This window comes from Sardina pilchardus, chromosome 14 (genome assembly GCF_963854185.1).
Source record: "Sardina pilchardus chromosome 14, fSarPil1.1, whole genome shotgun sequence".
Classification (NCBI taxonomy): Eukaryota; Metazoa; Chordata; class Actinopteri; order Clupeiformes; family Clupeidae; genus Sardina; species Sardina pilchardus.
The window spans coordinates 17,337,956-17,363,341 of NC_085007.1; the positions used below are offsets into that span (position 1 = coordinate 17,337,956).

The 25,386-nt window shown below is 40.9% G+C and overlaps 2 protein-coding genes across 3 annotated transcripts; one reads left to right on the top strand and one right to left on the bottom strand.

Moving 5' to 3' along the window:
- The first annotated feature begins 447 nt into the window (after positions 1-447).
- slc38a9 (solute carrier family 38 member 9) lies at positions 448-12,041 on the top strand. 2 transcript variants are annotated; one of them, XM_062554596.1, is made up of 15 exons: positions 448-522; positions 1,610-1,732; positions 2,738-2,864; positions 3,404-3,522; positions 3,716-3,779; positions 3,907-4,000; positions 4,775-4,945; positions 5,033-5,092; positions 5,323-5,517; positions 6,576-6,683; positions 7,195-7,301; positions 8,079-8,192; positions 9,112-9,260; positions 9,652-9,741; positions 10,006-12,041. In XM_062554596.1, the coding sequence occupies exons 2-15, from the start codon at positions 1,650-1,652 to the stop codon at positions 10,169-10,171; spliced, it is 1,647 nt and encodes a 548-aa protein (XP_062410580.1). In that variant the 5' UTR covers positions 448-522; positions 1,610-1,649; the 3' UTR covers positions 10,172-12,041. The 2 variants fall into 2 exon arrangements, with proteins under 2 accessions (XP_062410580.1, XP_062410581.1); XM_062554597.1 differs by having other exon boundaries at positions 489-532.
- A 746-nt stretch (positions 12,042-12,787) lies between these two features.
- On the bottom strand, positions 12,788-23,039 carry sh2d4a (SH2 domain containing 4A). The gene is made up of 9 exons (XM_062554980.1): positions 22,823-23,039; positions 21,676-21,995; positions 21,212-21,371; positions 19,048-19,195; positions 17,579-17,720; positions 16,195-16,393; positions 15,212-15,342; positions 14,262-14,479; positions 12,788-13,536 (listed from the first exon to the last, which is right to left on the bottom strand). The coding sequence occupies exons 2-9, from the start codon at positions 21,848-21,850 to the stop codon at positions 13,444-13,446; spliced, it is 1,266 nt and encodes a 421-aa protein (XP_062410964.1). The 5' UTR covers positions 21,851-21,995; positions 22,823-23,039; the 3' UTR covers positions 12,788-13,443.
- Between the last annotated feature and the right edge of the window lie 2,347 nt (positions 23,040-25,386).

Consider the following 25,386-nt stretch of genomic DNA (forward strand, 5'->3'; position numbering starts at 1 on the left):
TAAGTGCATGTTGATATGTTGATTCTATCACTACCTCCGTAGACTACACTTGAACTAGCCTACTATTTAAACATGTACAATCTCGTCCTCTCTTAAATGCTCAGTCCCTGTCTAAGTTACTGTAGTCTAAAGCCTACCTTACACTAATAAGATTTGGGAAAGATTCTTGAAAGATTGTAGTCTTCTAACTAATTCCCCTCTTTCAAGCTTTACTCAAAAGACTACAATCTTTCAAAAATCTTTCCCAAATCCCAAATGTAAGGTAGGCTTAAGGGGGTTTCCAAAGGACAGTAGGTATCAACAACTTCATCAAATCTGACGTTAGGAAATCAGATGACTTTCACAGCGTTGAATTGTGGGTACTGTAGTTTTGTGTACACCAAGCACACATGGATGCAATGAAGTAAGCACTACAGATCCAATAAAACCTCCCCCTGCATGTGCTATTGACGTACCCGTAGATAGTTTTCAAAACAGTGCTGCGCTGCACAGCTACCTTTCGGCGCAGGGTGCACTTCTCCTGTGAGTGATGGTAACTTTTAAAGTTTTTGATATAAGCTATCGTATTTTTGTTACATGGTGAAGATTCTATGTCTTTAACATGTATATGTCTCTATGTCTCGACCTTTGGTGGCACCTCATTTAGCCGGTTGGCAGGGAGTGAGTGTGCTAAATAGCTAACCAGTTAGCTTGATATGTGGACAGACAGCTAGGCGTAAAGGCATTATGCCTACACTTCCCATATTTTAAGATGTTGTTAGCTGAGGTATACTGTTCAGATTTGTTGGTTTTATAAAATGCTAACTAAACAGTAAATAGTTCATTGGCATTGTAACAAACCATAGATTGTATGCAATCTATGTAGCAAACTTGTTAGAAAACACTTGTAACTTCTGTGGATGTGACCTCATTCTGTCGGCAAGCCACATTATGGTAACTATTGAACATAGTCTGCTCAAGATTAATCAGCTGCTTGTCTGACCTGCTAAAGAAAGAAATAGACGCGTATGAAAATCATGATCGATTTAGGAGCTCAACAGTTAAAAAGACGATTTGGGCTGCTAATCTGCTTTAATTAATTCCTGAGGACAGGGGTACAACCTACACAGCTTCGTGAGTTACATTCAGGCAAATCGCTGAGTTTGTAAGATGGAGAATGTTTACTTGAAGGACAGACACTACTCTGAAACACACTGTTCGATGAATGTGAACGTTTCTGCGCGACTCCACAGCTTGTGTTGGTTACACAAAGTTCTATGTAGGCTTGTAATAATCTACTTATTCGCTCAAAAAGAGATTTGCTTCGCTTTTATAATGCAACACAGTGTTAGAGATGTACACATGCATGTATTCATTATTCACTCATGAAACAACCGTGGTAGCTATGTTGTTTTGCTCTAATGTAAGGTCACAGTTAGAATGTGGATGTGAGATAACCTTTGGTCTTCCCTCAATTAATCACATGCCTTAACAGGGGCCATTACATCTTGATGGTATTCGTGTGTATTTCCAGAGCCTTAGCCAGTGCCCGTGTGGTTGCTGAACAATGCACTAAGCAGCTGAAGCTGATGATGGCGTCTTAAGCTGATATCTTCATTAACATCTACAGGTTATCCATATGAGGTGAAGTCGGCTTGCGCTCTGAAGATATGGAGGACGATTCAAAACCACTACTGGGGTCCATGCGAGGAAGGGAACCTTCCATAGATTCACTGGAGCCAAGAGGAAGAAGGTACAACCACTGTTTAACATCTGTAGAGATACGGATGTTGCTGTTTTGACCAGGTTCACAGGTTAATCATTTGAAACAATAAGTTGAGGTAGACCTTTTGCATTTTGTGACTTTCAGTTCATGTCATCAATATTCTTGTCCTTTGTCTGTATCCTTTATTGTGTTGTTAGAACTGTAATTGCCACTGTAAGGTACACCTATAATGTGACAAAGTTAATTGTTAACTGTTATTTAAACTGAGGTCAGAAACTGAATTACAGTAAGTACATAAAACTTTTATAATGGGTTCATTGGTTTTACTACCTAAGAAAAGGTATTCTACTATGTAATTTTGATTGTGTTTGTCCATTTACTTACATTCCCTGTCATGATTGTTGAATGCTTGCCAAATATGTTTTGACTATGTATATCGATATTTGGTTAAGTGGTCGCCGACAGCAATTTCTCTTAAATTTACCCTGAAATGAAACTGGCAGCGGGTATTGGGTTTGTTCACTGTAGCTGTTTCCCTTTCCCTGCATATCATTGTACAGTTCATCAGTAGCAAGCATGTCTGAATTAATCCAGTTTGGTATTTCACAATCACTGCCCAAGTGGCAAGACCTCCTGTTGGAGTGATTCGTGGGTTTCCAAAACAGAGCCCCACCCTGCTTTGGGTCCATGTCCTGTCCTGGCGCCATAGAATACCTAGGCTGAGGTTTTCTCAGAAGCCTTTCATGCACGTGCAGCTGTGTGCAATGAAAGTTGTCCTTTAACACCTCTGTACTGAAAACTACAGGCACCAAGTTGTGTGTGTGTGTGTGTGTGTGTGTGTGTGTGTGTGTGTGTGTGTGTGTGTGTGTGTGTGTGTGTGTGTGTGTGTGTGTGTGTGTGTGTGTGTGTGTGTGTGTGTGTGTGTGTGTGTGTGTGTGTGTGTGTGTGTGTGTGTGTGTGTGTGTGTGTGTGTGGTATGATATGATATGTATGGGATATTTTTGACTTAAGAATGCCTGTTTGTGTCTGTAGGCCCTTTCATGTAGAGCCCAAGAATATCGTTGATGATGGCACAGAGCGAGTGTCTTCAGAGGCTTCTATCTTGAGCAGTAGAATACATTACTACGGGCGTCTAACCGGATCGTCTGACCGATTACTGGTAAGAAGAACCCCATCAGATTTGCATTCATTTATTGACTGCCTCATTCATTCAGTTATGAGTATATATCTAATGTATAAAAAAAATAGCCTATCATTGTATTGCCACAATGGTGGCGTTGTCGCCAACATAGCTGGTCAGTTTTATAGCAGTTGCTGATTCATTGATGATAATTTAAAGCCACACAAGATGTCAGTAATCCTTCAAAAGGTCCTTTATATGTCTGAGGACCACGCATAATAGTTTTACTTGGCCATTACACAGTCATTCGATACCCTCCATTTGTTCGGTTTGCTCAGCCATTTGCCATGGGCCAAGATGTGTTTATGGCGTGTTGATTTTCTTGCCTGATCAGCATAATTTCACAGTGGAATGCTCACAGCATTCTATTGGAATTCTACACTCTGAAGTGCTCTCTGCTCGGAATGACATTCTGAACACACAACTAGGCACAACAACCCACTGACATCACTCTGAGAAGTATTGACCCATGTTTCCAATCTGTATATTTTGTTTACGTCTGGCCTGTCTTGCGTAAGGCTCCTCCAGACCATGTGATCCCACCTCCTGAGGATATCTACGTTTACAGCCCGCTGGGGACTGCATTCAAAGTACAGGGAAAAGATGGCGCCTCCAAAAATCCCAGCATTGTCACCATGTATGTATCGCCACTCTATGCATTTTAGTGTGAATACCTGGTTGACAAAAGCACGTGAAATTGCCATTTTGCCCTCCTAACTTTGAGATTTAACTTCAGTGTCTTGTATTAGCAGCTGTATGTAAAAAGGAAAAATGATCCTATCATCCAAGATTGCAGTCAAGATTTTTATATCATATAATTTCCTTTATAGTTTTGCCATTTGGAACACAATGATGGGAACGTCGATACTTAGCATACCATGGGGAATTAAGCAGGTATTTCCATGTACATTTTATGAATTATTCCATTTTGTTGCCCCATAGATGTATATGTAGATGTCTAAAAGAGTAATGTGTTGGAGATTTATCATTCCATAATTGGCTAAATGTGTTGTTCTTCTAGGCGGGATTCACACTTGGGATTATCATTCTAATCGCTATGGGGTTCCTCACCTTATATTGCTGTTACAGGGTGCTAAAGTCAACCAAATCTATACGTAAGTCTGTGAGCTTGTAGCTTTTTAAGAACTACAAGTGCTAGTTGTTTTACAATTCCAGCTCTTACAACTGTACACTGCAGCTTCCTATTCTAAATTTGACTTCTCACTACTGAGTTTGATCTGACTCTCAGAAGTAAACCTATTTATCAGGACTTTAACAGCTCTAATAAGTTAACTTAGAATTACAAATCCTGAATCACAACAAATAAAGCAAATGTCGTTTTTTACAACAGCATTACCATCTCACGGCATCTTGTGTAGCTTTTGTGAACTTATACACTCGATTTATTCAAAAGCACGTAAACCTCTTGCACAGGTGACCACTGACACTCGTTAACACTGGCACATGTCCTGCTAAGGGCGCCCGCTTGTTGTTTCCTAGTTGTCATGTTTTCGAGCACGCAGAGTATGTAAGGTATGCAGAGTGCGCACAGCAATTTATTAAGCTCGGACCGCACGTGCAAGGACTGGAGAGGCTCATTTGACAATGAGATGCAACTGTTCACACATCGGACCTACAGCCTAGAGCACTGACTCATGGCAAAAGAATCGACCCCCAGAATCGATTGCAGAGAATCGTACTTATCTGAGATCGCTTATCCGAATATTAGATTCAACACTGTTTAACACTCAGTATATTATTGGGTCAAGGCAAACTGCTGTTTACATGAATTTAAGACTAAAGACTAAAATAAGACTAAAATGCTGTTTACATGAATTTACATGATCAGAAAATGAAATGAGATTTTTCCTCATTGTTTTGTCCTTCAGCTTACATGGACACTTCGGACTGGGAGTTTCCAGATGTATGTAGATATTATTTTGGGTCATTTGGGAAGTGGTTGAGCCTCATCTTCTCAATGGTGTCCTTAATTGGTGCGATGGTGGTCTATTGGGTGCTCATGTCTAACTTCCTGTTCAACACGGGCAAATTCATCTACAGTAAGTAGCCTTGACAAAGTCCATTGCATTTGATGTCTCCTCAATGAATTTGAATGCTAAATTCGTATATATTCTCTTTTCTTCTAGACTATGTCCATCATGTTAACATGTCAGATCATGAATTTGGTACAAATGGATCTGAAAGAGGTAAGAACTTCCCTTTTTTTAAAAAAAGTAATTTTTAACAGCTGAGCAGATTATGTTTCTCCCACCATCCCTCTCTTTGTCTATTCAAAATATCTGTTGTCCATGTCTGTAGGGTATGGGTATCAAAGATGACAAGACAGCATGCACAGCACATTCTTCATGTCTACAACAGACTGGATTTAATTCATTTATACTGCTCGGACTGATATACATGTATGTCCCCTTTCTAGTCATATGTCCATTCCCTGATACTGATCATGGCGGCAATGCCACTGTCCAGCTGCACGGAAGTGGGAACAGCTCCACGGCTGTGTTTGACCAGTGGTGGAGCAAAACCAACACCATCCCCCTCTACCTCATCTTGCTGCTCTTCCCCCTCCTCAACTTCCGCTCGGCCTCTTTCTTCGCCAGGTTCACCTTCCTGGGTAAGTTCCCCCTTTCTGAGCATGCTTGTACACTTCCTCTGCAGTGGAGTCTCGAGGAGGTAACAGACGGTTTTACCTCGTACTTTGGAGACCAACGTAGGACCATTTTGTCCAGATGTGGTATGGTTAGCTTGTTGTTTGCTGTGTTCTGATGCCTCCAAAACAACTTCCTGTGTTTCAAAGGACAAGCACTCCTTCAAATGGTACACAACAAAGTTACCTTCCATTATGTAACGTTTACAATCTGATTGGCTACCAAGTTAGAGTTTGAATTGCCTAATTGCCTTTTCATTCGTGACACCAAGAAGATTATGAGGCACAATATAAGTAAGAAGATAATATTGCACTGGGATTAGTTGTAGTGTACAAATAGCAAAGAGCAAACATTTCCTCCAGGACAGATTAACAGATGATCAGTAAATTAACAGCGGGGTACCATGGGTTATGGAATTTCTGAAATATCATGGAATTTTGATAAAGTCTATTCCAGACCTGGGAAGTCAGGGAATTGTATCATTTGTGGGGCAAAGTCATAGAATATCATGAAATATTGTTGTAGAAGTTGAAAATGTGCTTTGCCAAAATGCATTAATGCAAATATATTTAAATGCAGAATTGGTGTATATCTGGCAATTAGCTTTATTGCTTTCTTGAGTGCTTGTGGTTAGCCCAACTTTGTTTATTCAATGCCCATTTATTCATCTCCCACACCAAACAATTTATGAACGCTATGCGACTACTATAAAATCTTTGGGCAGATTCATTGTAAAGTAGGTCATGGGAATTCAGGTTTTTTGTCAGGAAAAAGTCATGGAATTTTACATCGGACTTGGAGTGGGAACCCTGTTACAGATAATGTTATTGATTTATAGGTTCCCCACTTAGGAGTCCTTAATTATCAACACTCAACTGACAATGTCCTTCAGTGAAACGTTTGGGAAGCCACACATTTTATCTGCACCTTTATTTAACTGTTATGCATGTCCACATACCTGTATTAAGACGTTTATATGCATGATGGATTACATTATTCTTTTTTCTCTCTCTTATCCAATCAGGTACCATATCTGTGGTTTATCTTATCGGCCTGGTGACTCTAAAAGCTATTCGGCTGGGTTTTCACCTGGAATTCCACTGGTTTGAACCCTCTAAGGGTTTTGTTCCAGGTATTTCTTTGATTTGTTGGGATGTGATTATCTTTGTCTGTCTTTGTTTGTATTTGCATTTAGTGGTCAGACAGGAGGCAGATTAGATCAGATTAGAACACCATTAATGTTCCATTTGGATTGAAAGTACTTTTTCAAAGACATTGACTGAAGCTGAACTTTTATGTAGCGTCAACTAAAAGCAAGCACTGTAAATTGTTTCTTTTAGGTGTCATAAAATCTTTTGTTACTGCTTTGGTAGTTTGTCCTTTTATTGCTTATGTGTTCCATTGATTTCAACCTCTGTTAGATACAGGAAAACATTTTTCTACATCAGTATAGAGACATTTTTAAAGACAAAAACAGAAATACAAAATGTTACATTGATTTGTTTGTCTGAAACTCGCCATATTATCTTTTGGTGGGTAGAAAAGTAGTAGTTTATACTATATGTTTTCACTAAGGTCTGTACAAACATGTTTAATCCTTCATCTTCAACCCTATTTTCCTCGCATGACACTTTGGCCCACAGAGTTCAGAGTGCTGTTCCCACAGCTGACTGGGATTCTCACACTGGCCTTCTTCATTCACAACTGCATCATCACTCTCATGAAGAGCAACAAGCACCAGCAGAATAATGTGAGCACAACCATGCCACATTTAGCAATACGCCTGCATGAGGCAATATACTGTGATGTAATTATAAGTAAACTAGTAAAGAATGTTTGGATCACACATATACCTATGTGAATAAATCCTTAGTTGATTTATGTGTAGGTTTGTATACATTTTGAATCATATAGCTAAGCTAAGACAATCACTTCTTGTGACGTACATACTCTTATGTCCATAGTTTGACTTTTGAAGACCAAACGAGAAATTCTTCCTGACTCAGCAGATGTGATTTTAGGTTACTTCAGAAAAGCATTGAGCGATGCAGTTTTCACTTACCCAAATGAAGCTACTGCAGCTTAGACAGGGTAGTGGATATTGTTCAACGTCTCTTTGAACCAGATGCCTTGATGAGGAACTGTCTCATATTGGTCACTCTGGACAGGAAATGTGCTTAAAACTGCTGTGCTAAGGAGCTGAAAAATGTCTGTCATCAGCTGAAGCAGGTCCATTTGGGATGAATTTGTGGTTGTTCATGCATCGGTTGCATGCATCATGATTCGTTTTGTGTGTGTGACAGCATTTTCAGTACTTTTCACTTTAACCTAAAGCACAGTTTTGCTATGTGATTGAATGTTGACTTTTTCTGTGAATATGTTTGCATGGAATGATCCAACTACTAACATTGATACAATACCAACTTCCAGCAAAGAAATATAAATACAAGTTTAATTTCTTTGTAAGAGAATAAATTGTTGTTAAGTAAATGTCATTAGTCTAAGTTGCACTCTGCTGTGTTTCCAGGTGCGGGACCTGTCTGTGGCCTATCTACTGGTGGGCCTGACTTACCTCTACGTGGGAATCCTGATCTTTGCGTCTTTTCCTTCACCAGAACTGTCCAAAGATTGCATTGAACCAGTAAGAGTTTATCTGCCCCTCAAGATCTAATGTTTTTCTAGTGACGCATCAAGAGAGTTATGTACTGGATAAGAAATCTCCTTTGTGTTTGAGGACACAGAGATTTTAATTGACTGCTAACGACACCTTTACATTGATTCAAATCTTCTTCTGCGTAAGTTGCTCATCCCTATATGTCAAACAGACAGAGACAGACAGACAGAGACAGACAGACAGAGACAGACAGACAGAGACAGACAGACAGAGACAGACAGACAGAGACAGACAGACAGAGACAGACAGACAGAGACAGACACAGAGAGAGACACACACAGAGACAGAGAGGGACACATAGAGACAGAGAGAGAGAGAGACAGACAGACAGACAGAGAGATACAGACAGACAGACAGACAGACAGTGGGAGAGACCTGAGTCCCCGAGGGCACTTTGACCCGTACATGTTATGGATGCTGTAGCCTGTTTGTTTCTGATGGTAAATAGGCTTGGTTGTTGATTGGCCGGTGTGGGAAATCCCCTAACCTGGAGCAGAAGTGTGTGTATCTGCTCTGTTACGTAGTCATTCCAGTCAGTTAATGTAGGAATATGCAGGCATAACCTTAGGCTGTATGTCATTACTACTCCACTGCTTGCTGTCCACTCTCTTCACACTCATTCAAGATTGTCAATTCACCATTCGGGCCTTATACATCAACATGGCAGTATAAAATATGCTGAAATCAAATACGTTAACATCAAGTATACAGTCACTGGCATCTTGTCATCATAGTGGTAATACATGCGTCTTCAGTCTCTCCTAGTTTGATTCTGATTATTCTGAAGAGCAGTTTCAGATTATTGTGAAGAGCAGTTTCTGTTACTGTGCTATCAGATCTTCTGTAGAGTATCATTAATCATCAGCCGTGTCTGTGTCTTTTGCAGAACTTCCTGGACAATTTCCCCAGCAGCGATGTGTGGGTGTTTGTGGCTCGCAGCTTCCTGTTGTTTCAGATGACCACTGTCTACCCGATGCTCGGCTACCTGGTCCGTGTGCAGGTCATGAGCCAAGTCTTTGGCAGTAACTACCCAGGGTGAGACTTGTGGGATTTGGTCCAGACCTTTCTGTCCAGGAAGTCAAACTAGAATCCAAACATTCAGTTAAATTTTAGTCACATTCGTATTAGCCATGGCTTATACACTGATTTTGCAAAATTTCTTCAGCTACAGTATGAGATTAATACATGGGGGCAGTAAATATGGTATTGATATGGTTTTGGTTCTTTTAACTTGCATAAAACACTGTCCTGCGGCTTGTACACAATGCGGCTAATACTCTGGAAATTACCGTAGCACCAAAATCTATGAATATGAAGCACTTTATAATCAGCTGATAAACATTATTTTCAAATATGAATTTCCTTTATATTTTGAATGTGATGGAAATAGTATGCAAATAAGTTGTGTTTTCTCCTGCCCTCCCAGTGTCTTCCATGTCTTCGTGCTCAATGTCGTCATTGTTGGGTCTGGTGTCCTGATGGCCAAGTTTTACCCCAACATCGGCTCAATTATAAGGTGAGATGACTCTGAAACTATCTGAATGGAATCTTTGCCTGGAGAGGTTTATGTGAGAACAAACAGTGAGAAAGCATAATGGGATTTATATGATGGTTTGCTCATCTGGCTTTAGTTTTTATTGAATTAGATTAGATTAGATGGAGTCAGGTTTACAGGAAAATGCTTTGCATGGCGAGGATATCTATTCATCTCTATTTCTCCATGTGTCTGTTTTCTCTTCTCCATGTGTCTGTTTTCTCTTTCTCTTTCTGTCTGTCTCAGGTTCTCCGGGGCGATGTGTGGTCTGGCCTTGGTGTTTGTCCTTCCCTCGCTCGTCCACATGATCGCGCTGAAGCGGCGGGGGGAGCTGCGCTGGCCCTCGGCCCTCTTCCACAGTTTCCTCATCGTCCTGGGTGTGGCCAATCTGGTGGGCCAGTTCTTCATGTAGCCTTGCCCCAGAGCAGGCTGGGAAATGTAGTCCTGCTGCCCTTCTGAGGCAGAACAAATACAGTAGCTCTCCCTGGGGAAATGTGAAACACAGAGGGGCCTCTTTGTGAAAAGCACAACAGTGGGTATACACATTTGTAGACTTTATTTTAACCTTTTATTGTTTTGGCTTCAATAGAAGGTCAGTTTTAAGTCCAATTGCTACCATGCACAATCATGGAGTGGTTGATTTCAAATTGAATATGCAAATGTCGATGCAATTTTCTGTTTATTTTAACTTGGAGAGGAAGTAGAAAATGGTGCGTAAGACAATACTGAACAAATCTATTTTGTCAGGGATGTCAGTGTAAACAACCTTGCCAGCTATAATTGTTATAATTGTTTTTATTTTGTTTTATTTTATGTCTGAAGTGACTTTTGTATGAGTCACACTGCATGTGGAGCTACGTCAGTGTTTATGGTTGTTAACAGTGTCAATGGCTAAACGACTTCATGACTGACATTAGTTTTGCGTTGTTGAGCGATATTTGTTGAGGTGTTTCCCCAGGGAGTGCTCTTAGTTCTGACCAGTGTGTCCTTCAATGTCTTGCAGTACTATTACAAACAGATCATTGATCGGTTGATCGACAGTGTACACTACTAATCATTGTATGTCATGGTGTGACCACGGAAGTGTTGGTGTTCTCTTGTTGCTTGAAAGTATTGCCTACCATAACCTCTCAGTTATGCAAGTCGTTGGATGCTATAGCTTTAACTTCCAGAGAGATGCATCCAACTATTCCAACCTGAGGCTTGTATGTGCAACTTTCCTTACTGAATATTGAGCATCCACAGAAGGGGTATTTTTGTTTTGTTTTGTTCTTTTTTTTCTGACAATTTTCACAGCACGGTTCACCGGTGATCTAATATGCAGGAGGTAATAAGTTTTACTTTGTTTTACGTTGTATTTAAAATTGTGAGACATAAGGGGTGTCATCAGTGGTATGTTGCTGTCATGTTTTTTTCTGTCCTTGGTTAGATGAGTATTGGAACAAGTGGAATCACCATTATTCAGTGTATTCATTCCTGTGTTGAACAGAACCAGCTCCCTTTTCAGCTCTTTTATTTATACATTTGAACATTTTGTTTTTAATCATATCAGGAATATTTATATATTTTTTACTTCTTAATCCCTATCTATCTCCTCCCATAGAGGTTATTTCTTTCATCTTTGAAGCCATACAGTAAAATATGTTTACAGGTGCTGTTGCTGTTGTACAGTATGTAGTTGATTCTCATGGGTCTTGAGTGAGTATATTGTCCAAAATGTCACAATGAAGTTCACTCAACATCCATCAGCATAGGACATTCTACATCCAAAAAACAGACCAGACAATTGGCTGTTCTCTGAAGTCTTCGAACATGAGCGAATGAATGTATGAAGGCAAAGATGTCTGGTTTCTCATGTTGTTTTGGCCTCATCTGTACATAACGTAGAGGATGGAAAAAGGGACTTTGGGTTTGATCCGGGAACGATTCTTGGCAACCAGACCTGTAACTGTGACAACGGAAGCAGCCACAACAACTCTTGTGTTGGTTAACATTGCTAGCGTTATAACTGCGGCGTAACAACCCTGCTGAGGGATTTCTGCTTGGTGAACATGTTAAGCCAGATTTAGTGGTTGCTTAATTGTTTTTTTAGATGCCTACAAATATTTGCTGAAGTTTCACCTTTGCTGAAGGGGTCACCTATGATCTTAATTTTGCACACAATTTTAAACTCCAAAGGTTTAATCTGTTTTGTAAATATGTGTTGCTCTGCTGGCAATATGTTTTGTTTGTTTCTGTACTTTTAGTGACAATAAATTCCCATGATCTTCATGGAAACTGTCCATCTGCCTACTGTGTATATTTACTTTATTTCTATTGATTGCTGCTACAATGCACTAATTGTGTTTTTTTTTTTCACTCAACTGTCTGAATATACTGAATGCGAGACCATCATTACATATCAGAGATGGGAATTCAATTTAGAGTCTGTCATGATCTCTAGTTATCCTTATTGTAAGACAGTCTAATCTACTCCTGTCCTACCTTAAGTGTGCAGTGCACATGTCAAATGTGCGGTCATACAGAACGGTCTTTGGTGGTTTCCAGGAAAGTCTTGTTTTTCGCAGAAACTTGACAAAGGCTTTAGGCCGAAACATCGTTAAAAAAAAACTGCCATCGGATAAGAGTGTGCGGTAACCTCTCCTTCATCTTCATTTCCAGGAAAGTCTGTCAGATGATCAGAGCATCAATTTTCCTGATCACAGGGGGATACATTATTTTACATCGACTTATGGGAATAATGACCCGCCCATCATATCACGGAAGTCAAGTCCATTTATTTTGTAGCACATTTCACGGAACACGGTTGGTCCAAACTGACATTCTTGAATTTAATATGACCGCAAGTCCCCTAATAGCTAATTAGAAAAGTGTCTCAGCTCTCATTCTTCCTGTGGTCAAGGACCTTTCCCATTTTTCTCATCCATCCACATCGCTGCACTATCAGTAGAATAAAGACCTTTTGATTGTTAAAATATGACAATCTGTGTAAAGGGATGACCCATGTCAAAGGGAGCACACCACAAGATATTACACCCAAACAGCTTTAATATTTACAAATAGCACAGGCAATAATCACAAAGTGATACAGACTATTTTATTATTAGGTAATTGTCAGTCACTTCTTGTTCAGCAGAATGTTGCATTACATTTTTAAGTAAGGCACTTAACACTACAACATGGCCATGTAAATATTTCCTTCAAACTGCCACCATATGATGTCTAGGATGGTGTCCCCAGAAAACAGAGTTTGATGGTACAGTGTTACAAAATTCACAGATTTTGATATATTACTTGACATACCTGAATGGCATCGCAAAAAGGGATTAAAGCACTAAACAAAATAAGGCTTCATTTCTGTTGTACCCATTGCAACAATTACAACACAACAGCTACAACACAAACAGCTGTTTCACAGCCTTATTGTTTTGCTCTTGGCACAAGTTTCTTTTCTCTGTTGACTCAGAACCACTTGCCCACCCCAAATCCAAAACAAGACCATTCCAATATATATGGATATAAGGATATATAAGGACTAACTGGTCTCAGATCTCAGCTTTCCCCATCAGCTTTTGACACTTTTTGGTCTTTGGTCTTCAGATCCCTTCAGTGTTTGATCCCTGCTCTTCCTCCAGTTTTCCCGCTGTCCATGGCTGGCTTCTTGCTGGAGGCCCGATCTCCGCTTCAAGTGAAGAGGTCAGTGTAGTCCACCCCGCCGGCCTTCTGACCACACGCATGCAGGAGCTGTTCTCCTCCAGACGAGGTGAGGGCCTCCACCTAGTGGCCAATAGAAGAAAAGCACATTCATTGTCCTCATGCTCTCTGACGTAAACTACTTACAGTATATACTGTATGTCAAATGAAATGTTGCTGCTGTCAAACGGAAGGTGCTGCCCTTTCTTCCGGTAAAAGGAATTTAGAATTTAGAATTTAGGATTAGTATTTGAGCTCAAATGTCAATCTTACACACTCCTCCTTTCCATGCTCCTGGAGTATGAACACTCCTAGAGCAGGAACATGAAAATTTCCCCTGAAATAATGATATAATAATAAAAAAGGTGTAAGAGATTTTAAGTAAGGCCTGCATATTTAACCTTACCCGTAATTTCCCGACTATTAGCCGCGGCTTCTACATTGATTTTGCTAAATTTCTTCAGCTATGAGGTTAATACACGGGGACAGTTAATATGGTATCAATATGGTTTTGTTTCTTTAAACTTGCATAAAACACTGAAATTACTGTATTAAGAACCAAATCCATTTTTCAAAGTTCAAGTTGACTGATATTTGGCAGAGACTTTAATCCAAAACAACTCAGACTCACGATGGCAGACTCGGGTATAAAACCCAGGGATTGTCAGGGAGTCATGTTACTGCTTCTCCACCACACCCACTCCCACTCTGAGCTCAATTTTTTTGTCAGTAACGTCATTAGAAAATGTCTCTCTCCAAGGCCGTTCTTTGGAATCCTTCAGCCATACAACACATTAAGATCACTGTACCTCATGGTACTCGACCAGTTCTATCAGTGATGAGAACTTGAGCTGGTCTCCCAGGAGCATGTAGCAGTTTTCTGTGGCATCGATAAGGAAGTGCCTGTATCCATCCTCACTGCGGTAAGAGAGGACATATCCCAAGATCCTTTCGCTGACCCGGATCAGAAAGTAGCCGGGCTCTTTCTCACTCAGCAGGTCCTCAGCTTCCTGTCGTGAGATTATGCCTGAAAGAGAATAATGTCAGTTAATAATCAACTTTTCACTTTATTCCGTGGCTCAGATGTATCCACCCAGCATGCTGCCATAATCCCTTATTGATTTTTCCACATTGCGTTAACCACCACCTGAACACTCAATAAATAAATAAGTGAATAGGCCATTTATCATAAATAGATGCAACATATAAATTGAATCTAACCTTAAGGTTAGGGGAATTAACATAGCGGTTTTGTATATTGATTACTTGAGGATAAAATATGCATGTATACAGTTTTGTTCTGGAGTTTGATTTCAAAATTAAACATGCAGGCAATCAGAATCTCAAGAAAATAGACAAAAAAAGACAAAACACTAGGTGGCAGTAAGGGCCCACAGCCCCACACCTAAAGTTGCACAACAGTGCAACTCAAATCGATATACAAACAGCAACCCACTGTATTGTATAACCTTGTGGCAGACCACGAAAAAAATCACGAATCACGATATAATAATCAAGAGACACTATTCACAACTGAAAAGTATGATCTACTTCACTATTCAAGACAGTATACATTTTCTTTTGCAAGTTAAAAGAAACAAAACTATTCCTGTGTATTAACGTCATAGCTGAAGAAATTTTGCAAAATCGAATGTATAAACCTCGGCTAATACTTGGGAAATTCTGGTAACCGGAGGTAACCGGATGTACTGTAATGCTCCATCTGACATGGCCTCCCCTGCCTCAGTTGTGCGCTCACCATGAAACCAGGTTGCTATGCGGCTCTGGTCTCTCTGGAAACCGGCCCGGAGGGGCAGCTGCTCCTCCCTGAACCACTGGATGATGCGCTCGCGGCTGGACGAGGACACAGACCGGCGCACACCTGGCTTCCTGCAACCACCGGAGGGGAAGAAAGCAGGTCAGTTGGTGGCTGGGAGAGATGAGAGAGAGAAAGAGAGAGGGAGAGAGAAAAAGAGAGGGAGAGAGAGAGAAAGAGAGCGAAGGGAGGGTGATAGACAAATAGAGAGAGAATAAGAGAGGAAAAATGGAAAGAGAGAGCGAATGAAAGAGAAAACTGGAGAGAGAGAGAGAGAGAGAGAGAGAGAGAAAGATGAAAAGAGGGAAAGACATGCAGATAGATAGGGAGAGAGAGAGAGCAACCATTCATGTGTTAAAGCCCCAAAGCTGGTGGCTGGAGGCTGCACTGCCTCTGGCTTAGTCTGAATGGGAGGAAAAATCCCCCAGCCTCAGCACTTCTCACTCCCAATATACTGTAAGAGACAGAGTGAGAGTGAGAGTGACCATTAAACACCATCAGAGTCAGGCAGACAGGAAGAAACCAAGGCCAAAGACAAACAGACTGAGAGAGACAGAGACAGAGAGACAGGGAGAGACAGGGAGAGACCGGGAGAGACCAAAGGACAGGAAGAGAGTTTCTACTGCAGTATCCTCCAATATCCCCTACACAGTATTCAGTGCCCCGAATAATATTCAAAAGAGCAATAGTGTTATTCAGTTCTCAACAGACTAAACCTCTGATGTTATTATGACCATGACCTAATGGGACAACAATACTGAAGTTAATCTATGAAATGAATTAGGACTTCTGTGTACTCATAATAAGAGGATTGTGCTCTTGCAGACTAATGCCTGGTGCAGTAACTGACCTTTGCAGCTCCGCACAGCATACAGAACAGAGAACAGAATAGTACATTCAGAGGAGAGAACTGCAGAGGCACTCACTGACTGATGACGTCGCTGGTTACGGTGAGGTTCCTGGGTTTGGGTTTGGGGGGCAGGGGTGGTTTCTCGCCCCCGAAGGTCTTGGTCACGGCAGCCACGCGGCCCTGCTCCAGGGCCTTGAGCGAACGCCTGCGGTGGTCCTCCCGAGTCTGCTTGGCGATCGACCGACGACGCTGGTCTGCCACTTTCGATTTTCGCACTGAAACCCACACACACGCACCCACACACACACACACGCGCACACACACACACACACACACACACACACACACACACACACACACACACACACACACACACACACACACACACAGACACAGTCATGTACAAAGGTTATTTTAAAAAGTATGACCTCATATCATCATCTGAACAGACTGGTCTTTGTGGCCACGCCACCCAAAAGAACTGATTCTGCCACGTGCTTTTAGAGCAGCAACCATGCCCTGCTCTGCCTTTTGAAAACATAAAAACTAGTTTTGTCTCTAACCAAGGAGTTTAGAACAGAGGTAATGGCACAGAGCCAGCTATAAACCTTCACATTTAGGGCCATTTCCATTATTTTATTTCAGTTATTTTAAGACTACAGTAAATTACAAAAGCCAATAATGCTGTCTGTCATTTAGTCATAAACAGACATAGACATCCATTGTGACAAGTATAAGTACCAGTCGGTACCTTTCTCCAGTGCTTTTAAATTGTGAATTTCCACAGATGACATTTATTGATTTACCTTACATATTCTTTTGAATGTAAACATACTTATCAGATCATATCTGATGGTAAACATTAGTCCACCGAGGATGCCTTGGCACAATCCCCATGTACACACCCCAGTCTATGAATGCCTAAGAAACAACTGTTACCTTTGCTCTTTCACTCTATATATAGCTAGTCAGATGGAAGATTGCATTATCTTTAGCAGTCTCTGAGTCATGTTGATGTTGACGGCTCTTTTAAAAATGTCAGGGTAAACATTAGCTTGTCTTGCCTGACGAGTTAGGACAGTGATTCAGAGGCACCAACCAGGTGATGAGACAATTTCCATCTTCATTGTTGTACTGTCCAAATGACGTTTCCTAAATGCTCCATTCATCATTCCATGTTATGTTTGTGTCTGCAGATGATAGCATGACTTAGCAAGAATGGACCGTGTGCGTGCCTGCATGTGTGACTCAATGAGTTTTGGAAGTTAGTGGAGCCTCGCAAATATCTGCAAAGCTTAGTCCTGAGAACAGATTCGAGCGAGTGAGTGAGTGAGTCAATGAGAGAGGGCAAGCGAGCAAGTAGTGAGCGAGTGAGTGGTGCCTCACATGAGTCCTGCCGGGTGAGTGCGTGAGTGCGTGTGTGAGTGAGTGAGTGAGAGAGCGAGCAAGTGATGTCTCACATGAGTCCTGCCAGGCCTTGTCCTCTTTATCCTGATCCCGCCTCTGCACGTCCTTCAGGTCCATGTAGATCTCCTGAGCGCGCTCCTCCTTCAGCCTGCGCACCTCCTCCTCGGCCTTGCGTCTCTCCTCCTCCTCCTTTTTCTGCAAAACACAACAACCCATCTAACAGTCAGTTTCATCTGAAAAGTTTTTGATTCCAAAACACTATATCCACCATTTTAATGAAATTTCATACATTTTTTTTTACAATTTGTTTTCCAAGTAATTTCAGTAGAAATGTACTTGGATATTGTTATTCGATTTGTCTTTAGTCAATTTGGAATCAAACTCTTCATCTGTACAGCACCAAAGCATTAGGGGACAAACACAGACTTACATGACTGGAACTGTAATGTTTCTCACCAGGAATACTTCTTATGTGGTTGTTTTGGTTGATTGTATGACTGGTGAATGACTTTCACAATCTACTTTTTTTTGTTAGCCATTTATTGGTCATGACTTAGGACTTGTAGTCAGGATACTGATCATTCGGACAATGGGAGCTATCAAATGAAGGACAATCTCAGTATAGTTTGAAGGTATGGTCAAGGTCAACGCTAATTAACTCATGTTGAAAAGCAGTACAGAACTCAACGGAACTTTACTTTTCTTGGTCGCTGTTCCCCTTTGTCTCTTGAAGAAGGCATTTCAACAGGAGGCAATTACTGTACAACAAGCCCTACACACGCATCCATTGTGACGTCATGTAATTGCGCCTCAAGGATACGAGCAACCCATTTATTAGCTGACGCAAAAAGAAAAAACTGGTTCTCTGTGAATTTGCATGGACATCATGGTCTGACGGTGCTGGAGGAAACTACATTCTACATTTAGAATGCTGCATCAGAACACCATTCCACAGCAAAGACAAACGCAGCCTTGTGTATAGAGCTGTGGGTGTGGGTACACAACAACATTTCCTCTGAGGTGGGCTATGGTGTTAGACATTCTTACATGTATACTGTATGTCTCACTGTTCTTCATAACCTCCTCATGCCTGATGCAGTTCACAAGGGTGTATTTATTTGACATGTTATGGAAAGTGGAAAGGAAGGATCGCCATCATGCTGAAAAATCCAAGTGTTCACCACCATAGCAACCTAAGGGGTGAATGGAACCGCTAACGCGTCTTTTGCTTCATAGAACCTCTCATCAATCAGCAAGCCAGTCTGCAAGCAAACCAGCCTACTGCCATCTGATGCCAGACAAGCAGACCAGCCTCCTATCCTCTGATGCCAAGCGAGTACTGCAGCCTCCTATCCTCTGATGCCAAGCGAGTACTGCAGCCTCCTATCCTCTGATGCCAAGCGAGCAGACCAGCCTCCTATCCTCTGATGCCAAGCGAGTACTGCAGCCTCCTCTCCTCTGGTGCCAAGCGAGCAGACCAGCCTCCTACCCTCTGGTGCCAAGCGAGCGCTGCAGCCGTTACCTTTAGCTCCTCCTTGAGTCTCAGCTGCTCCTGAGCTGCAGCCTGCCGGGCCTCCTCCTGCCGCTGCTCCTCGGCCTTGGCCAGCAGCAGGTTTGGGTCCAGGTGGACAGCAGAGAACCTCTTCTGCAGCTCGGCTTCCTTCTTTGCCCTAAGACCCAGCCAGGTGTCCACCATGTTAGTCAGGTCAACCGAAACCAAGTACAGTACATCGGAGGCTGAGAACCAAAGGGACCTAAGTGACATTTCACCAACTTTACAGGAGAGCCAAAACAAATCTAACTGCTTCTATATGTTCACAGTTAAAGACCTTTGGTTTTTGTTCAATAACTTTATATTATTAATATATATATATATATATATATATATATATATATATATATATATATTATATATATAATTGTATCAGTTAGAAAGAGCTCATCAAGAGCTTTCAGGTGATATATATAACTCAATTTTGACCAAAATGTCACTCCCCTTTGGTTCTCAGCCCTCGACATGCAAAATGTCGTGCGTTTGACAAACACAAGCCTAAATCAGGATCCATTACTGACATGTTATGCCCACTTCACTTGTCACAATGTTTGCAGAAATGAAGTACTGGGAGGAAATACTATTGACTGTTTAAACAAAGCCCTACTTTATTCACAGTGATGTCACTAAAAGGTTACATGCGGATCCTGTGATATGCAAAAAAACAAAAAGATTACATGAATGGTACAACTTGAGTACAGCTGCTGCAGTTTCACTAATGTTACACATTATGATTATGGTAGAAAATGAAGGGGGAAATAGCTATTGCTTTCAGATAGTATTTGTGGGCAAAGGCACAGCTATGGGTGCAGGTACAGATGTTACTTCAGTAACTGTAATCCACACAAATTAGTTTAATTCAATACACTCTATACCATTCTGTGTTTCCCAGAGAAAAGCATGTCCCATATATGGCCCCCCTTATCGTAAGCTTAACGGTGAACTGTGTCAAGGTGCATCGGCCTTCTTGTGGGGTAAACCATTCACTTCAGGGAAGTTATAAGGCAAATATGATTGTGGAAACAACCCCATGCTAGGCAGGGAGTGCCCTGTGTCAATACTACATGCTGGGACTGGATAGAAGTCTGGGAATGTTTAACTTCTTCATTAAAGCCAGCCTGCTGAACAGCCCATTGACTTTGGTCATGGATTGATGAATTCATTAGGGAACACACAGTTCCATATACACGGTCAACCTATTTATTTCCTATTCACATACAGTATACATAGTCATGCAACTGGAAAGCAAAACCTGTTCCGGCTCTTTGTTCTCACACACACGTCATCAGATGTCAACACGTGAGAAGTCAAATTCCGGACAGAGAAGTACACCAAAGCCGTACACCAGCACATGCTACATGTACAGTCAATTCCTATTTCATAATAATAGATGACCTGAAAAGCGATCAATCCAATTATTTTAACATTAGAAAACTACTAAGTATGAATATTGATGTACCACAGCCTTTAAGTTCAACCTGTGGTGAATATCTTAAATGGTCTTTCCATATTTATTATCTAACAATTCCGATTTTTAGAGATAAAAACACAGATGGGCCATCTTTGTAGAAGGGCAGGGCACTCTTTCATGTAGCCAAGTCATAAAGTGTTATTATTAACCGAGAGCCATCCCCGTCATACTGCGATTGGTCAGCGGCACTCAAGTAAATTTGACTAGACCATTAAAGATTATGATAACATTGACGTGTTACACTGCCCTTGACTGAGCTTGCCCAACCTCACTACGCGTATCCGCTGTGAATATTACCATTCACATATACCGACAAATCTGCAGCAGATAAGCAGTGTCACCTATTCATCTTTATGGTTTTCCATTTACATGGCTAGTACAGTGTACAGATTTTTATTGAGAGCATACACTAAATGAACTACAGGACTATGAGTAATAATTAGTATTGTAATCAAATGTGTGTTAAAACCTTCACCCTACAATTATGGACTGTACCTTTAACTGTTGCCATCTGTGTTATTGTGGCCTAACAGTCACCATAACATCTTACTCGAGCTCATCTGCTTCCCTCTAGGCTTGCAGAGCTGCTTATGGATTAGAATTACGGGCCGACCCCTCTACCTGCGGCCATTAATGTGCCTGCCTGTCTCCATGATGTCTCACCTGAGCTCCTCTGCTTCCCTCTGTGCTTGCAGAGCTGCTCTTTCGGCAATGATGTCATCACAGATCTGGTCGAAAGACTTGTCGTCAGGGTGCTCTCCCATCACCCAGACCCAAAGGTCACCGTCTGATGCCTTCATCCAGGAGACAGTCTTTCTAGCAACTGGAGACCGATAGTTTGAGTAAATAAAGTGAATATAACAATAAGTGGCCCCTGTCTTGTTTCACGCAGAAAATGGGATTTCATCAGAACAAATTGATTCAGCTCAGCACTTTGCTAAAAAAAAAAAACAATCACATCACTTTCATCACTTCATTTGGAATGTATGCTTCAATTTGATTTCTTTACTTTTACTGTCTTTATTTTTATTTGTTAGTAAGCTGCATGAAATTTCACTAGCTCATTTGGAGTCCTAATGCATGAAGGTAAAAGCAGCAGACTAAAGACTGAGATCATGCTCTTATACCTTTCTTGGGCCTCTTAATCCCAGCCTCTTCCTTATCCAGTCGTGCCTCTCTCTCTTTCCACCGCCGAACCTGTTCTTCCCTCATCTTAAAGAACAGGATTTGCTTCTGATCCTCATTCAGCTCGGCCAAGAGCTCGGGGTCGATTAACATATCAGTCAAGATCTGCTGTAGCATCTTGGCTGATGTCAAAATCCGGCCGACAGAAGTGGTAGGATTGAAATCAGAAAAGATTGTTTCTGTTGGGTAGGAGATTGCGGATTTGTACTGAAAGATTATAATCCTTGTGTGGACTGGTCCATGGTTATGTTCGAATGTGTTGCTGAAAACAAGAGAAAATGAGTCATTTTGGATATTCTTTCATGATGTCTGCCACATAACAGGGAACCATAAGCCCACTCATCAGGCAGTCAGAAGAGACAAAACTATTCCAGATTAACATATACTGTTACATAGACCTAATACAGACTTTTGAAATGCTTCCAGCACAAATAGCTCCCAGTGTAGTTGTTGTTAACATGACACCTCCTTCCCTCCACAAAATAACAATTTGGCTATTGTTGTAAGTGAGTTGTATCCACAAATATTCTTGGAATGTAATATCTGTATATAAAACATTAACAAACTGAGCCATGACCAAACAAGAAGTCGGCTGTTCTAAGATAATAAACCTTCTAGTGTTTCAGTTCCTTATTTTTTTAGATAAGGTCTAGGCTACAGTAAATTAATACAGTAGGCCGGATGTACTGTATGTGGCAGCAGGTGCACAGCCTAGCCTAGCCTCCTGCATATCAAACATCATCAAACAAGACTTATAAGCGGAAAAAAAAATTATTCACTTATTAGAGTTCAATTCAGTAGCCTAAACCACTTAAAAATGCATGGAATATGTGCGTAAAGTCCCCAGGACACAAGGTATTTTTTTTATTATTATTTACACAAACACACACCCAAAATCACTCATTTCTTCGATCAAGCCGACTATGAGTAAACAAACTTTGCTAACGTTACCCACTTAAATCGCAAGACTTTAACCAAAGTTTTATGAAACTGCATGCCGACAAAGCAAACCAGTAAAAGTTCCGCTACATAAAATATAGCCTAGGCTACTCTTACGAAATCATGAGAGAAATATGCATTGTTACTCACGTTCACCAGCAGTATATTTCCCCTATTTATCCACACTTGAGCAATTAGGCTACTACATCACAGTTTTAAAAACAAACCCATATTAAGGTAAAATTGTGGGCTTGGGGTAGACGGGCTGATGGATAGGCTAGTTTGATTGCTCATTAATTCTTTCCTTCCATGCTGACACTCCACACTAAAATTGTGTTCCACCACCCATTGCCCGAACTTCAACTCACTCCTCCCTGATGACGACGGTAAATCACTGCAGGTGAGGGGAGGTCCTATACGCCAGCATTCTCTTCTTAGGAAGTAAAAATAAGAATTGAATAGGCAAGGCAATTCATTGTTTTTGCGTCCTGCAAAAAAAGCCAATGTGTACATGTGTGGAGAAAAACATGTCTATCACCTACAGGCTAATAGCCTATATCACCAGGCAATAGGCTAGCCTACTGAACACCCTCTTGCATTAAAGCAAAAGATTTGATCATAGCCTATCAAAACTCAGACCCCAGTAGGCCAGTTGGTAGGCTATAAGCTATAGACTGTGATCTCATTTGATTCTTTATCATAAAAGTTGCTTAGATTTTCCAGATTCTTGACTGCAGCAATTATTTAGTTTGATCTGATACATTACCTGACTCAACCACTAGATGGCCTCCCTGGTGTGTTAAAGATGGCATCTAAAACACTTCGAATTTGTGTTGTAGAAATAATAAGGCAGTCTATTATATAAAATGCTCACAACAAAACAATGAGCAAAACAACAACAACAACAACAACAACAATAATAGCAACAACAACAACAAACACATTCATAACTCCTATTTGTTAGTTAGGCCTAAATCCTGATCACTTGAGTCCACTTAAGTCTTTAGATTTTATCTAGGTTTTCCTATGCATGGAAATCATGTCATCAAAATGCCCAATGTGTCTCATTTAGCAATCAAATGAATGACCAAACAAACAAAAAGTTTTTCTGACTTGGACAAGTACTTGACGTTTTCAAAATGAATCCCCATTGGGTTTTTATTCAACAGGCTGCTTTAGACTAGCAGAGTTCATGACCTGCACACAGCTGAAAGAGGCAATGGCAATGCATTAGTATTCCATTGGCGACAGATGAGAAAGTTAAGGCTCTCTGGGCCAGGTCTTTGTACCAAATTTGTTGGCAGCAATGTAGGCTGCATCAGCACTTACAATGAGCACCATAAATCTTGTTTATTGTTAAATCAGTAATGCGTATATGAGAAAACAATCTTTACTTAATGTAGGCAAAGGGATATTTACTTTAATGCAATGTATAGGCCTATAGGCCACAGTTAGGTGTAGCCTATACGTGTGGAATTGCTTTATATCATTTCAAAATCAGATCAATGTGATCCAGGGCACAGTCCTTCAACAGACTTAAACTTAATCAGATTAAATAGATTTGATTAGATTCAGAGGTGAAACATTTCTCCAATTCATTTAACAAGCTGTATTTTGAGTCTGATTGTCATAGACTTTGTCTGGGTTCCACTATGCCACGCCATTAGAAATATCTGTGGGAGTTCATTGTGCATGTTAATCTTGCGGAAATTGCATATTTACAAGTAAACTGCATGTTAATCTTGCGGAAATTCCATATTACAAGTAAACTGTGCAAATCCCATTGATGATGCCTCAAAACACTCGAAGGAAGCACTGGTAATCACTCAATGCAAAATATATAGCCTATATCTGCCAAATTATAATGTAACTGTAAAATGTACTGTATGTGAGGATGGGCGCACTTCAATACTTCCGTAATATTTGCTTTTGTCATGGGCTCTCTGAAACTCAGAAACGCAGAAATACCTCAGATGGAAACAACTGTTTGCATGGAACTTCAGATGCTAATTCTCCATTTGTTTAGCAAAACATACAGTTGAGAATGGGGCAGAGTATTAGCTTAAAGGCAATAATCATTTCCTGGTCCACGCTAAAGCGGAACTCTATAATTTGTCTGTGTTTATGTAACCACTGATCTTATCGTGTCAACAGTCTATGGACTGTTTTTTCCTCTCTTTCTTTCTCTCTCTCCCTCTCTCTCCTTTTGACATGATATCGTGTTGTAATTTGGAAGAGGCTCTAGGACAGTTTGTGCCTTGTTGAATGTTTGATGTGTACAGTGTTGGGAGTTGCACTGACAAGGCGAGGACATTCCACAACAGTGCCCAAGAGAGGAGCTATTTGGACATGGAGATGGATCGTGCAGATGTGTTTAGCCACAAGGGAAGGCGAGGGAACTATCATCATCAAAAAAAAAAAGAAAAAGGAAAAGAAAAGAAATCCTTACCACCACTTTGGGGACTCTGGTATGTCAGTGTAGCAGTGAAATGTTGTGGGGAGTGCACAGCTGACACGGTGAAATGAACACCGCAGATGTACACCCTCTCACAGTTTTCTTTTCCCCACGTTTGTTTATTATTTTCACAAAGACATAACTGCACTAGAAAAACACAGCATACTTAAAGTTATTTACTTACTGCAGCAACCTCAGTGTCCTGTCGCCTTGTATGCATTGCTATATAAACATTATGTAAACATGTAATGTATAACAC

Excerpts from the sequence above, each read along its gene's own strand:
- slc38a9 (XM_062554596.1), top strand. The coding sequence starts at position 1,650 with ATGGAGGACGATTCAAAACCACTACTGGGGTCCATGCGAGGAAGGGAA. Across the intron at positions 5,093-5,322 it reads TACAAATGGATCTGAAAGAG|TCATATGTCCATTCCCTGAT; the intron begins GTAAGAACTTCC and ends TCCCCTTTCTAG. Across the intron at positions 9,742-10,005 it reads AACATCGGCTCAATTATAAG|GTTCTCCGGGGCGATGTGTG; the intron begins GTGAGATGACTC and ends TGTCTGTCTCAG.
- sh2d4a (XM_062554980.1), bottom strand. The coding sequence starts at position 21,850 with ATGCTACAGCAGATCTTGACTGATATGTTAATCGACCCCGAGCTCTTG. Across the intron at positions 16,394-17,578 it reads CAAGGCCTGGCAGGACTCAT|TGCGAAAATCGAAAGTGGCA; the intron begins GTGAGACATCAC and ends TGTGGGTTTCAG. Across the intron at positions 15,343-16,194 it reads ACCAGCGACGTCATCAGTCA|GAAGCCAGGTGTGCGCCGGT; the intron begins GTGAGTGCCTCT and ends CGGTGGTTGCAG.